The sequence below is a fragment of the Aedes aegypti genome, chromosome 3 (genome assembly GCF_002204515.2).
Source record: "Aedes aegypti strain LVP_AGWG chromosome 3, AaegL5.0 Primary Assembly, whole genome shotgun sequence".
NCBI classification, from domain to species: domain Eukaryota; kingdom Metazoa; phylum Arthropoda; class Insecta; order Diptera; family Culicidae; genus Aedes; species Aedes aegypti.
This window is the reverse complement of record NC_035109.1, coordinates 294,655,936-294,671,770: the sequence shown is the minus strand read 5'-3', so window position 1 is coordinate 294,671,770 and position 15,835 is coordinate 294,655,936. Positions and strand designations below refer to the sequence as shown.

Below are 15,835 nucleotides of genomic sequence, written 5' to 3'. Positions count from 1 at the left end.
GCCAGTTCTAAAAGTAAATATTGATATAATTTTAGAAATATTCTCAATAAGAACTTGAAGGATTTATGATAAAATCTTTGATGAGTTCCTGGTTAAATCTTCGACGGTCTTTGATGCATCCTGGCAAGATATTTAGTTCGTACAGTAAACTCTCCTTAACTCGATTTTAAAGGGACCATCGAGTTAGGGAGGTATCGACTTATAGAACATAAAACCAGTGCAATTGCGATTCAAGGGACCATCGAGTTAGCCATGAAAATAAACTTTTACTATGGTTCTCTAACTCGATATCGAGATACGGAATATCGAGTAAGGGAGAGTTAACTGTATAATCCCATGCTCTTTATGGGAAGATTCATATTGGGCTTCTGGGAGACTCTTGGCATCAAAATAATACAATATGGTTATTATTTTGAGTTGACCCGCTTTATTCGTCAAAGTACAGAACTACGGGAAGTCTCTCCTCTGATTTCTAACTAGAGATCAGGGAGTCGTGAGTTCGATTCTCACTGAGAAGACGTGTAACTTTTTCGCAAAACTTCACATCAATTTGTCCATTTACTCCAAACGCAAAATATATGTAATGTTTATCTTCTTATTGTTCTTTTTACTGAAAAACAAAACTGCTCAAAATGTCGACTTTTGTGTCTTTTTGGCTCATAGATTTATTCGATTGAAACAGATAAGGTACGTTGGAGTGATTCTATGTATCAAGCTTTTTTTTTAACAGCTCACACTGCATTCTGAGTGAACTAGAATAGTATTGTCCTTGCTCCAAGATGTCTTACAATTGCGTGTATTTTTTCTAATAACCAGTTTTCCACGCACCTTCCTTAAGGAAAGAGTGGACTCCTGGTTATATGAAATAAGTTTGTCCCTCAACATTGTAGGCTACACTAACTGCTTCCTTTTTTGAAGTTGAGGCTCTTACTAGTGTCTATTCTTTTGATCTAAGGCTGCACCGGTTATACTTTAGGCACTGTACTCAGGATAAATATTCGCTCTGTGTAATAGTTATTAGAATATAATTCCATACTTTCAGATTAATCCAAGAGTTTCATTAGTAAAACTAATGATAATTAATCAGTTCACTATTGAACAACCAACTGTTTTTGAAACTGATTTCGGAAACAAATAGTCCGTTTACAACATTGTTTGTTTAAGCACTTATTATGAAAACGCTTTTTTCGTAAAGAAGTAGTGGATCAAAATCGTGGGAAAGAAGGAGTTAACTCAGTGATGCCTCAAATGGGAGAATTTATTCCCATGCTGGATTTCGTAGAACAGTCCGTGGAAACCAGTTAATCGAGTTCCGGACGTTAGCTCCGACGAAGCTTCTAAATTACGCGTCCTAGCCTTATTGGAACTACACACATTTGACCGTCTTTTTTATGAACTTTAAAACACTCGAAAAATCTATATACATTAATTACGGAGTGAACTCTCCTCTAACTTATCTTCAACTTATTCACAGAAGATATTCGTGAACTTTCGTTTGAAAAAAAGACGAATGGCATTTCAAGTTCTTATTTTTTTAATTCATATAAAAATGACAGTCGGTAAACTTCTCATGTTACTTTCCTTTTTTTTCCTGTTGTCCAACTCGTCTCTGTGCTCTCTACGTTTTTAATCTACGCAAATTTCATGTATTTTTATGGACTTGATAGAATGCACGGATGATACCTAATGATCCATTGCCAGAATCAATAAACAGATCAATCTCGAAAGATCGCAACCTAAACAAACGTACACAAGTTCATCTCCTTCTCTCTCGGCATTCACTCGTCCCAGTCGGTATGATCTAATTCACGATCAAGCGTTGATCGTCTCGAAAGCAATGTTTATTATTCATATGAGTTTTGGCAACGATCGCGTCCGATCCTCGTGTTGGATGCAAAACAACGCAATGCTTCCTTCCATCGCCATAAATTTGAATTGAATCAGCTTACAATGTCCGAATTGGGATAACTTTGTTTGAATTGACTCGGGGTGACACCGAAGACAAACATACTACATTTATTGACTGGAAATGGACAGACTTCTTCCCCCGAATCTGACGATGACCAAGCCTTGCGCAGAATAAATAAATCAGTAACGATCTTCCCTCTTTACCCCCGCAGAAAAACTTCGCCGCCTTGACTTGGCCATCCGGAAGACGCTGGTCGAGAAGCAGCGGGTCGTATGTGATATGTTCAAAGTGCCGGATGAGCACTTCCTGGCGATCGCGGACATCGCCGGTCAGCCGGAAGCGCCCCAAAAGGAACCGACCGACATCATTCTGGCCGCCTTTTCCCACATCCAATCGTTGACGGACGTTCTCAACGAGCACATGCGGGTCACTCAGAGCCAGGAGATCTCGGCCGTCTCCACGTCAGTCTGTGATGAGTGCAATTGCAACGTGAATGGGGGAGTTGCCGTTGGAAGCAATGGTACGCCGCCGAGTTCCGGTGTCGGGACCAGTGCCGGGCAACCGGAACTGAATGGCCTCTCGGCGATCGATCCCGCCAATAGCAGTAGTAGTAGTATTAGTAGTAGCGGAAATTCTCAGATAACCACTGTGGGCGTTCCACCGATTGGGGCCATTCTGCAGCAGCAGGGCGATCAGGTCAGCATAACCGAGGACGAGGACGGCTACTGCGAGATTGATGAAGTTCGGTAAGTGACCCTCAATACTTGGCCCTTTTCCATCCAGATTTAACTGATTGTCTACTGTTTTTCTCGATTACAGAGCTGCAGCCGTGCTGTTGGAATCTCAACGGGAAGCTGGAAAACTCAAAAAGGCGGAAGCGGAAGCTAAAGCAGCTGCAGCAGCAGCTGCGACTGCGGATTCCTCTGCAACCCTTGACGATAGCGGAGGGGGACCCAAGTCACCGGATTCGCATATCGAAATCAATGATAATTATGATAGTACTCAGGTGAGTTTCTTTCGAATCCATATATGGTAGCAGGTCTCTTTTTAGAGACTTGATCACTATTGCAGCGCAAGCCTCGAAAAAGTCTTTATAATTAATAAACGATCTCTAAAGCATCTTTTATGACCAAAATGGTCGCTAAAGCCACATGTTTCATAGAGGCTCTCGATAGAACTTCAGACACTCTTACGCGATTATTTTACAGGTTCTTCCGGAATTTTTTCTCAGATTTCTCAAGGAAAAACTTCAAGAATTCTTCTAGTGATTTCTACTGAAATATTTTCAGGGAATGCTCCAGAATTTTCTTAAAAAAATCACCTAGACATTCTCCCATCAATTCTCCCAGGTATTTTTCAATCGATGCTCAGGGAAATATCTCAAAAATCTGCTATCAGAAATCCTTGAGCGCTCCAACGCTACCACCCCCAGTAATTTCCTCAGGGATTATTCTGATGAATTTCCCACGGACTATCCCTGTATGTACTTCTTTCAGAAAGTTTCCTACTATTTCTTTCTTCGAATTTCAATTGTTACTCCAGGGATCTTAAAAAGAATTCAACTGAATTCCAGGAAAATCCTCAAAGTTTTTTTTTTCTAGGGATTTTTTTAGGAAATCTCAAAAGAAGTCCTCCAGGAGTTCCTACGCCGATTTTGCCAGGAATTCTTTCAACAATTTTCATTGGGATTTTCTTAAGAAATCATCCACGATTTCTCCAGAGAATTTCTTCAAAAATTCCTCCGGAGATTGTTCCAGAAAATCTATCAAGAACTCATTCAGGAAGTTTTCAATAATTTTGACCAGGACCAGGAATTTCTCATGAAGTTCTCCCAAAAGTTACTCAAGTCAGTTCTCCAGTATTTCATCCAGTGATTACTTCTCCAGTTCTTCCGCATTCAGCTGTTATTCCAGTAATTCCTCCCAACATCCCCAGATAGCGGCAAACGAGCAGCCATCCAGCAAGACCAAGCTGAGGGTCGTGGGTTCGAATGCACATGCAAACATGGCCAATTGGCAGAGAAAGCTCTCGGTTACTAACAGTGGAAGTGCTTATAAAAACATTAAGCTGAGAAGCAGGCTCTAAATACCGGTTAGGACGCAACGCCAGAAGGAAGCAGAAGAATCGCCAGATATATTGTGGGGATTTCGTCCGATGTTTCTCAAGGAATTCCTCCAGAAAACCCTTGCAGAGTATTGGCCTAACTTTCACCTTGTCAGGCTCAACCTCCAAATGTTACAATCAAACTTTTGTATGGGGAGAACTTTAAGAAATGTTGTTTAGAGGTTGGCTCGTTGAGATTACTGAAAAAAAGTTCGGATTGAGTGAGTATAGACTGTAGTAGATTTGTTAGATCATAAGGACCTGAATTCCAGGACGATTTAGATGACTTCTAGTACCCAAATTATTTTCAAAAATGTGTGGACATGTTTGTTAAGGCTTAATGAGTGCTATAAACCACTAAACGTAGACATCATTCACTTAAAAATAATGTTTGAACCTGAGTAGATGATGGCCAAAATTTCAGAATGTTCTGGAGGCCTTAGCATTATTCAAGGTTAATTATAGATTTCTGAATCCACAATATACCGTAACTGTTACAAATAACATGAACAATTTCGTTACCAAATGATAAAAGATTTCTAAAAAGAAGTTTATGTAATTTTTACTCATTACTCATTAAAGTACAACTATTTTTTCAGAAATTACTCCGATAATTGCTGAAAAATTTGTGTGACAATTCATTGGAAACCTTGTAAATATCCCTAAATAAATCTTTGAAGAGAAAATCGTTAGAAAATTTCTAAAATACTTTCTGAAGTAATCTAAGAAAGAATCACTGGATTTATTTCTAAAGTAAAATTCCTAGGTGAAATCTTAAAGAAATCTTGTTGAACAATTTTAGATCAAATCCTAAGAAATCAGTGGAGGCATCTCTTGAGAAGTAACTGAAAAGCAGAAAATCATGAAAAATGTGGCACAGTACAGTACAGTACTGTTGGGTTTTTACAGTTTCTATTTTTAAGACACTTAGTCGCTTTTCGCCCTGGTCATAGAAAAACATACTATCCAGATTCTCTGACAAAATCTCATTAAAACTTTTTCTTCATGGTTTATGTTTAGTTTTTTTATGGTTTTCTTCTTGTAAAATCTCTTTTTGATATTCCTGTTCGATTTCTTTATATTTTTTCAAGCATGATGTCTTTAAAGTTCATATTTTCAAGACACTCACTGCCCATAAAAGCATAACTGTCCCATGTTGATTTTCGAGCCAACACCTTTTTTCATCGCATCATCCATGTTTTAGTATATATTTTACTATGCATATAAAAATTGACACACTTTATTCGAACATGTTGTGAAAAAATATGAAGTGGATGCAGTCCCACATTGAAAAATAAAGGCATAACAGTCTCTATATGAACGTTCAACCCAAATAGCAACTGTATAATGTGAATTGTGTTCACGTTATATTTTTTGCTGATAAATGGAAGCAAGATAAGTAATCTATGCGGTATTTCAATGAGAATATGGCATGTATGGGGCCTTCGTTAGCCGAGTGGTTAGAGTCCGCGGCTACAAAGCAAAGTCATGCTGAAGGTGTCTGGGTTCGAATCCCGGTCCGTCCAGGATCTTTTCGTAATGGAAATTTCCTTGACTTCCCTGGGTATAGAGATCGTACCTGCCACACGATATACGAGTGCGAAAATGGCAACTTTGGCATAGAAAGCTCTCAGTTAACAACTGTGGAAGTGCTCATAAGAACACTAAGCTGAGAAGCAGGCTCTGTCCCAGTGAGGACGTTAATGCCAGGAAGAAGAAGATTTCATGTAGAAATGTACTAGAAATTTATGAACATTTGTATGAAAAGACAAACTTTAAACTTTGAGCGCTATTTTCTCAATGTCTATTTTTTCCATATGAGACAGTTATGCCTTTATGGGCAGCTCAGTCGATACCAGGGAATATGCTTATATAAACAAATTCTCGATACCAGTCCTGTCCTGAATACAGGACTCTTCTTAAAGACTAGGTCTTTATTTTCATGCAAGTCTCTATAGTCTATATTTTTAATGGTAGGGTTACAGTCGCTATGTTCTCTAATGTCACTTTTTCCTTGTTCTGATAGCCGATAACCCTGGTGCAAAGTGTTTGAGGCTCGAGAAAAACCTTACGTGATTATTCCACACGAACCGCAATTTTTTTTTCTCACATTGCTCAAGCAGATGCGTCAGGAATTCTTCGAGTGATTTCTCCAGACATTCGCTACCTGCGATGCTTAGTGATTTTTTGAGGAATTTCTCCAGTATTCATTTCAGGAAACACTTAGGCCCACCAATGCCACTACCCTATGTAAAATTTCCCCAGAGACTATCCCTGGGATTTCAGAGCCTTTGAAGAAATTTGTTTTGGGATTATAAAGAGCCCCTAAAGAATTGCTCTGCCGATTTTCCCAGTTATTCTTCCTTTTCATATGTATTCCTTAAAAAATCATCTGCGATTACTCTAAAGAATTGTTCTAAACAGTTCTACAAGGATTTTTCGAAGAAATCTATTAGGACCTCATTCAGGAATTCCTCAATAAATTCGACCTGAAATTCATCACGATGTTCCACCGGAAATTTCTTCTGGAATTTCTCCAGCTTTCCATTTAAGGTTTATCCTGAAGATCTTCAAAATATGTCTCGAGTAAAATCCCCACAGATTTTTCACAAGTTTCTTGAATAGAACGATTCCTGAAAGAGTGTTAGGCGAAATATATGGACTGATTCCTACTGATATCCCTTGAGATATCCTTGGAACAATTCTTGGTTGAAATGTTCTGGGGAAAGCATCTCTGCAGAAATTACTGATTCTGTTCTTGAAGATTTTTCAAAACAAAGATGGCAGCCCTATGGAAATGGATGGTAGAATCGTTGTATAAATGTCTGAAGGACAAAGTAATTTTTATAAAATTAGTTGAAAGAATTTTTGGAGGATTTTCTTTGGCAATTTCTGTGCACCAAAAACTGTAGGCTGAGTTTTAAAGGAAATTTTTGAAGGAATTCCTTGGAAAATTGTGCTGAAGAAATCTGTTGAAATTCGTGGAGAAAATAATAAAAAAAAATTATAGTTGTCATAATGCCACGAAAAATTTACAAAAAAAAAACTGCAATTCTTCGATAAATGGCTGGTCAGATTCTTTATCGTTCCTGTTGTCTTTTTATTTTGTTCCTTTTTGATCTTTTTTAAGGCAAAATTTATCAAAAATTCCTATTTTGAAAACACTCAGTAGCTACAAGCCCTATGATTACTGTCTTAAATGCTAAATGTTTAAACATGACTTGTTTTTTTTTCAGAATCACCTGCAGCCTAAATTCATCGGAGTGGATATGTGCGGGAGGAATCGGCTACTGCATGCATCGTCTCTGGTGCCAACCGTACCGTGCCATTTAATAGCGAGCTACGTGTCTGGTCTGAACGCGCAGATTTCACAGCTATTGGTTAGTATGATTTTTTCTACGCATTGGCACTCCAACATGTCGTCGATATATTTCCAAATCTGTCCTCTTTTCTCTTTCCCCCTTTAGCCAAAAATTAGTGAACGAGACTTGGAGCGAGAACAATTGAGACGGGAGAATCAGCAGTTACGGGAACTACTGAATGCAATGCATCAGGAGCGAGTTTTAGAAACACAGGTGAGTGTCTGTCTGGCTTTTTCAATTTAAAATGTTCAAAATTGCACATATGCTGCCGTGAATCGCAAGTCAGTCCCATCTGTAAAAAGTAGGCATTGAGAAAACGAACTTAGAAGTTTATTTAAAAAAATGTTCACTCTGTTATCGGCAGGTATTTCAAAGTAATTCCACATATGTCCCCACTAAAGAAAAATCTAGTAAAAAAATATCTTGTTTATTTCATACAAACCGAGGAAACCATCAGCAGCTTCGTAGTCGCGAATATCAATGTTACCCAATGTTTTGGGGCCTTCCTTAGCCGAGTGGTTAGCGTCTGCGGCTACAAAGCAAAGCCATGCTGAAGGTGTCCTTGTTCGATTCCTGGTCAGTCCAGGATCTTTTCGTAATGGAAATGTCCTTGACTTCCCTGGGCATAGAGTATAATCGTACCTGCCGCACGATATACGAATGTAAAGTGACCCGACGTCCCGGATTGTGCGGGACAGTCCCGGATACAAGATCCTTGTCCCGCATTGCCAAGCGTCCCGGAAAACGTCCCGGATTTGATCAGTCTATAAACAATTATTTGTGATTTTATCATGTGTGTCTGGTTTTTGGGATTTAAAATACTTGTATGCACTGTAAATGTTATTTATACTGATGGCAGACATTTGTGCACACAGTTTAACATCTTAAAGTGAATATTTAGACAAATTAAATTCTTGATGTGTACTTCAATTTCAGAACTACAGAGTCAATATTGTGCATAATTCATTTAATCCATAGATTTTATTGAACAAGCTTCTGCACAATTTCAGTAAAATCGATTGAACAAATATCTGATTTTGGGAATGGCAGACTTATTACTTTTTTTCTTCCTGTGCGAATCTCTGTTTTTCTATTTCAACCGAGATTCAGCTAAAGGTGTCAGGTTGCTTAGCTGTTATATTGCTTATATGCTTTTATACATCTCAAATAAGGTACGCCGGGGCAAGTGAGAATACGGGGTAAGTGGGGCATTTCATCATATCTCACTTAAGAAAAGTTTTTCATGGGGGTATTCTTCTAGAAAGTTGAAGATACAATGACAAGGAATGTATTTAGTACTAAACATATTGTTATTTTTATTACCATGTGGTTCATGTACCAGTTGTCAGTTCAGCGCCATTTTCAACTTGCATGACAAATTGTGACACGTTTCACGTCTTGCTTTGACTCGCAAAAATTAATTGTTTTTTAAATCGAATTTCCATCAGTAAGCTACAATTTTAAGTATTATTACAAGCTGCTAACGATAAACCAGTATTTTGTTTTCATTTTATATGAAATTTTTGATGGTCTATCTTACCCCACAATATGTTTATACCCGGGGTAAGTGGGACCTATCAAAACAAAAATCAGAATCAAAACTTTTCGTATACGTTTCATACATTTTCCTCGAGAGTAGAACAAAAACATTCAAACAAATGATTTTTATCAAAAAAAAAGATCAATCTCAAATTACGTAATTGTATAAGAAAGAAAAAAAGTGTAATTATTCTTATTTTTTTATTTTTTTTATTTTTGAAATACGATTTCAAAATTGAACAAACACAAAGATGAAATTTGAAATGCATCATGAAAACGATTACTTTTCTATTTTAGTTGAACTTTATTTGTTATTTCTACCAAATTAAGTAGTGATGGAAAACAATCCCGCCCCATTAAGTGGTTTTCTGCCATGCATATAAATAATAACAAAACATATTTATAATTTCGTCAATTTTTGATTGTTTATGTGCTACAATTTAATTAACAACTTATAAATGATATATTTTTTGAATTTTCAGTTCATATTAAATGTGAGGTGACATACTATTAAATAAAGGTTTTCTTCCTAAAACGTTACGTATTTTATGGTTGATCCCTTATGTACATCAAATATGCACTAAAAATTAAAAATCTATGATTTATCAATCGTTTTATTGCAATGGTTGACTTACTGATGTGGATTGACGCATGAAACTGGATGGGTCCCACTTGCCCCGTTTAGCGAGGTAACTGCGTCCAATATCTCGTTCTAAAACTTTCCTCCAAGGTTTTCACAATTTCGAAATTATTCGATCAGTTTCATGCACACACCAGCAAATATGTTGCCAAAATGTGATTGTGTTGTTGGATTTGAAAAATATTGACATTTGAAAATTTTATTGAACAATTTGTTTGAACTATCGTTTTTTTCGTTCCCACTTGCCCCGCGGTACCTTACCGTAATTAAGGGTGAAATTGATAATTTTCCACGGTTTCTCTTGTCTATTTTCTATAAAGTTGATAATGCCAAACAACTAAATGCAGGAAAACAAGTACGATGGTGAGACTCATTGGTTCATGTATCGAAATTGCTAAGAAATGTCTCTAAAATAAAAAATCAGATGATTTCATTTCGGGGTGAAATTGATCAATTGTCAATGCGATTATTATTAGTTTTCAAAACGACTCTTCATAATAAATGTGAGCTCCCTGAATCCGAATATGTTTGTTGTATTCTTAACAATACAATATTTATAGAAAATAATGAATAATTAAATTTCAAGAAGTACGCGGAAAACGCCTAGATGTATGTAATTTCCTAAGGAATTTATCAATATCTAACAGAAAGTCAAATATTCCAACCGAATGGGCAAATTGGTATGAGTTTTGCTTATAGAATCTGGTTTAGAGATATATCTTAAGCATTCTCACAAACTTTAAGGTTTATACCATGATTATATCCTAGCTTAGAACTAGAAGTTTATGGATGTTTTTCAATACTGCACCTTAAATGACAATAGTTACAACAAACAATTTTCATTCACTACAGGCTACCATGGTACTTGTGCTCCATTAGGACGAATTAAAGTCGTGTGACACGGTGATCAATTTCACCCTACTGATCAATTTCACCCGAATTTACGGTACTTGTTTTTGTGGCATCATGAGAATATAATGCCAATAGCCAATAGTTGCTAATTGCACGAAATTTAAAGTTACAAAAAATGAACTTTTTCTCACACATTTCATGCAATGAGCTATTAAATTTCTACTTCAACATCGTATAGACAGTCTTGTCATTTTACAGTACATTTTTGATATATAAAATTTATGTCCCGGATTGGAGCCAAATACATCTGGTCACTTTATGCGAATGCGAAAATGGCAACTTTGGCAAAGAAAGCTCTCAGTTAACAACTGTGGAAGTGCTTATAAGAAAACTAAGCTGAGAAGCAGGCTCTGCCCCAGTGAGGACGTTAATACCAAGAAGAAGAAGATCAATGTTACCCGCCGGTAAGCTGTGAACCGTTTCTCTAATTTGAGCTTTGATATTCGAGTAGTTATTTCAGATCAAAGTTGACAGATGATTAGTTATTCTCAAATTCACGGGAGCAAAAAATAACTTTTGAACTGCCGAGTTTAACCATGCTCCAAAGCAGGGTTATTTCTAACCGGAGGGGAAATAACTATCGAGCTGTCAAATTTTAACTAAAAGTTAAACGAATCGGTGAAACGGTTCACAGCCGAAATGTTTGTTTTTGCAAACCGTAGTTTTGACATCGTGTGTCGATCAAGTGAATTCTAGCGTAACATTTGAAAAGGGCCTATCTGCAAAACGTAAACATTGAGAAATTCTCAATTGAAGATTCCGTACCATATTTATAATTCCTATTTTAAACCCATTCGCATTTTTACTAGTTTCATACCTGTGTTCGACACCCATTAAAGTCTGTTGCGTGGCCCATTATGTTTCTAATCTCAAATAACACAACAACTCGTGAAAATTGTTGAAATCAAACATCATCGGCAGATAGGCCCTTTTATGAATCTTCAAACCAGTTAGGCCCTTTCAGTTAGGCCCTTTGATTGAACATGGTTTCAGTTAGGCCCTTATATAATTTGCTAATTTTATTGATTTTTGAATTGGTTCGCATAAATCTTGAACAAAATTTAGCGATTATGTGAAAAAACACTATATAATAGCTATATATTGGAAATTTTCGGTTGAAGATTCAGTAACATATTGATTATTCCTACTTCAAACCCATTCGCTTTTTACTAGTTTCATACTTGGGGAAGATCCAAAAATGACGTCCATCGTTTTTCGGGATTTCTAGAACCCTTCTACCCCCTCTGTCACGCTTTTTCTAATACCCAATCCATGCACTGTCACATTTTCGTACATCCAGCCATTGGAGGAGGCCCCAATTGATGGACGTCATTTTCGGATAACCCTTGTGTTCGACACTTATAATGGTCTATTACGTGGCTCACAACGATTTGAATTTGAAATAGCACAACAACTTGTAAAAATAGTTCAATTCAAACATCATCCGCAGATAGGCCCTTTTACGAATTTTCAAACCAGTTAGGCCCTTTTTGAATTTGCTAATTTTATTGATTATTGAAGTGATTTGCATAATTCTTCGACAACATTTAATGATTATGTGAGAAAACAACACAATATCATACAAGCTACATATTGGAAACTATTCTATACCAAATCAGCAATATATTGATTATTGATATTTCAAACCTATTTACTTTTTTTACTAGTTTTATACTTGTGTTAGACACTCATTATGGTTTATTACGTGGCCTAGAACGTTAGTAATCTCAAATAGCATAACGACACGTGAAAATGGTTGCATTCAAATATCATCAGCAGTTAGGCCCTTCAATGAATCTTCAAACCAGTTAGGCCCTTTCAGTTAGGCCCTTCGATTGGACATGGTTTCAGTTAGGCCCCTCCAGTTAGGCCCTTTTATTAAACATAGTTCCAGTTAGGCCCTTTTGGAATTTGTTGATTTTATTGCTTATTGAAGTGATTTTCATAGTTTTAAAATAAAATAAAGCGAGAGAAAAACAATGTAATAGCTAAATGTTGGATATTCTCGGTTGAAGGTTCAGTACCCTATTGATTATATCTATTTCAAACCCATTCACTTTTTTACTTGTTTTATACTTGAGGGCCTTTCTTAGCCGAGCAGTTTAAGCCCGCGGCTACAAAGCAAAGCCATTCTGAAGGTATCTGAGTTCCATTCCCGGTCGGTCCAGGTTTTTTCGTAATGAAAATTTCCTTTACTTTCCTGAATATAGAGTACCTTCGTACTTGTCACACGATATACGAATGTGAAAATGGCAACTTGTCAAAAAAAGCTCTCAGTTTATAACTGAGGAAGTACTCATTGAACACAAAGCTTAGAAGCAGGCTCTGTCCCAGTGAGGACGTAATGCCAAGAAGAAGTATAAGAAGAATTCTTGCAGGGCTTTTACAAAAACAAACGAATTTGTTTTTGTGAAAATCGCGACTTTTGGAACTCGATCCACAACTAGAGGCAACAAATAAAAATTATTCAACATTTTTAATGTAATTGATTTTTTTTCAGGATAAAAAATCAGTTTTTCAACTAACTTCGCATTAAGATTATGATAAAACTAGTAAAAAAGAGAATGGGCTTGAAATAGGAATCAATACAGTACTGAATCTCCAATAAAGAATTTTTAATATTCAAAGTTGATTTTCTCACATACCTAATCGATTGATTTTGATCTAGAACTTTGAAAATCACTTCAATAATCAATAAAATTAACAAATTCCAAAAGGGCCTAACTGGAACTAAGTTTAATAAAAGGGCCTAACTGGAGGGGCCTAACTGAAACCATGTTCAATCAAAGGGCCTAACTGAAAGGGCCTAACTGGTTTGCAGACTCGTAAAAGGGCCTATCTGCCGATGATGTTTGAATTCAACCATTTTCACGAGTTGTTTTGTTATTTAAGATTTTACACGTTATGGGCCACCTAGTAGACTATTATGAGTGTCGAACACAAGTATAAAACTAGTAAATAGGAGAAAGGGTTTGAAATATGAATAATCAATATAGTACTGAATCTTCAATAAAGAATTTTCAATATTCAATGTTGATTTTCTCACATAATCGATTGATTTTGTTCTAAAACTTTGAAAATCTATTCAATAATCAATAAAATTAACAAATTCCAAAAGGGCCTAACTGGAACTATGTTAAATAAAAGGGCCTAACTGGAGGGGCCTAACTGAAACCATGTTCAATTAAAGGGCCTAACTGGTTTGAAGACTCGTAAAAGGGCCTATCTGCCGATGATGTTTGAATCCAACATTTTTTACTAGTTTTTATGTTATGTTAGATTTAAAACGTTACGTGGCCCAGTAATAGACTATGAGTGTCGAACAAAAGTTTAAAACTATTAGATAGCAATGAGTTTAAAATAGTAACAATCAATATGTTACAGAATCTTAAATCGAGCATTTCTCAATTTTTACGTTATGCTGATAGACCCTTTTCAAATATTTCACTAGGTTCCATTATGTGAGAAAAACACTATACAATGGCTAAATATTGAAAAATATGGAGGAAAATTAAAAATGCACGGAAGGGCCAATCTGATTTTGATGGAAATTTTCAGTTAGGCCCTTTTATGATCAGTTAGGCTCTCTTAGTTTTATCATTTTCAGATAGGCCCTTTTAAATTTGAATAAAATTACCATTAATAATGCATTTTGCATGCCCGTAAGAGTATGTAGGAGTAATTTACGTAAAAAATTATACGAATAATGAATAATCAAGTTTGTTTACATTTTGCAGTTAGGCCCTTTTCAAATGTTACGCTAGAATTTGCATTTGGGATGAATGATAATTAGAGCGCGTGGAAAGATACTCGGGATCGAAGGAGCGTCAAAGCTTTAAAAGAAAAGTGACAGGAAGACGTATGCCTCAAGGTATCTAGAAGGGAGGTAGTCCAATGTGTCAGATTTTCCATTCCGCCATTTTGAAATACTAAATGACAGCTGGCAAGTTTGTTTTGATTGTGAACTAACACTACATTGAAACAACGTATCCTAAAAAATATTCTTCGACGAAGTTCACTTATCAAGAATTAATTTCACTAAATTCGTTTTTTTACCAACTTTTAAAATTTGTTGTAACACCGAACAGTCCATGCTTTGTCTTTCCGAATTTGAACAGATATGATCTTGGATATTGTTCTCAATCAGAACATCTTCTGCGATTTAGAACACTGAAATATTACATTGATGACGAGAGTTCGAGTCGCGACGAAAAACTTTATGGATGCAGGAGACAATTTTTACTTCACTGTATTTATGTTTGTTGGAGTAAACATTACCTAACAACCCCATAGAAACGGTAGCGTGAAAACAGTGTACACAAACCCGCCAGCTAACCAACTCGCCAGCTGTCACTTAAACCTTCTCCGCAGCTAACTACACCGCGCACCCACTGACTGCTTAGATCAGTAAACCTGTCATTATAAAAACCTTGGTATGCCTCCTTGTGACAACTTGAAGACAGTTTTCCTCTACGATTCTTGCAACTATTACCTGAAATTTCCGTCAATGCTACCGAATATGTATCGTAACGCCAGAAAGAAGAAGATGTATCGTAAGGCATCGTAAATAGTTCTATGTATCACGTCTATTTGATTTGATAATGAACTCCACCAGATTAATGATAATCCACCAGCCTTCCTTAAGAAACACTGAAAATATTCCACCTGGAGATGCTTCAAAAACTCCGAAAAGATATTCAGTAAGATGCTTAGCATGCTGAGCATGAGCATGAACATGATTGAACGCCCGCAGTTACTACTATGTTATTGCAAGAACAACTATACTTGCACAAAGAACCAACGGATGCTACTTGAGATTAGTTGCACCCTCAGTATGGAAAAATTCTCACTTTTTGTGCTGCGAAATACGTTCGGATGCAGATCATTCTGGAATGGGGAGGAAATGTGGACGTGTTACTCGCTTTAAGGAAGCCGTTGAGTCCTATGCGCTTTCACGAGAAAATATTGCTCTTTCAGTTGAAAGATAAAAAGGTGTAATACGCCCCCTGAGGGAAAAACTGATCTATAACAATAGCAAATGCATCACTTCTAAAGTTTTCTATGTCAAAATGTTGCTTACTTAGTTGGCCATGCTCTGCACGCAACTTTCTTTTTCCAGGTTGCTTCAAAAAAGTGTACAAGATGTTTTTTTGCAAACGGTCCCAATGTTTACGTTTCAAAACAACCCGGGCAATATGCCCCTCTCGTAGAAAAAAGGTCCACACGTTATAGAAATGTTTCCAAGGAGAATTCCACCACCTGCTTATCTTAAAAGGGTCCATTAGCAGTCGTCTTTCAGTAAAAATTTTTGTATTAAATACAATAGTAAAGAATGGGCTTCATCCCCCCTGAGGCTTGCTTATCAAAAGC

At 36.6% G+C, this 15,835-nt stretch overlaps 1 protein-coding gene across 9 annotated transcripts in view; it reads left to right on the top strand.

Annotated features, from left to right (window-relative positions):
* The window catches only part of LOC5577203 (rho guanine nucleotide exchange factor 11), a 434,547-nt gene that overhangs the window by 404,311 nt on the left and 14,401 nt on the right, over window positions 1-15,835 (top strand). For all 9 annotated transcript variants that reach the window (XM_021853821.1, XM_021853819.1, XM_021853825.1 and 6 more), the window contains 4 exons: window positions 2,121-2,655; window positions 2,729-2,915; window positions 7,249-7,392; window positions 7,480-7,587. In XM_021853821.1, the coding sequence (XP_021709513.1) occupies window positions 2,121-2,655; window positions 2,729-2,915; window positions 7,249-7,392; window positions 7,480-7,587 (974 nt within the window). The remainder of the gene's footprint in view (window positions 1-2,120; window positions 2,656-2,728; window positions 2,916-7,248; window positions 7,393-7,479; window positions 7,588-15,835) is intronic.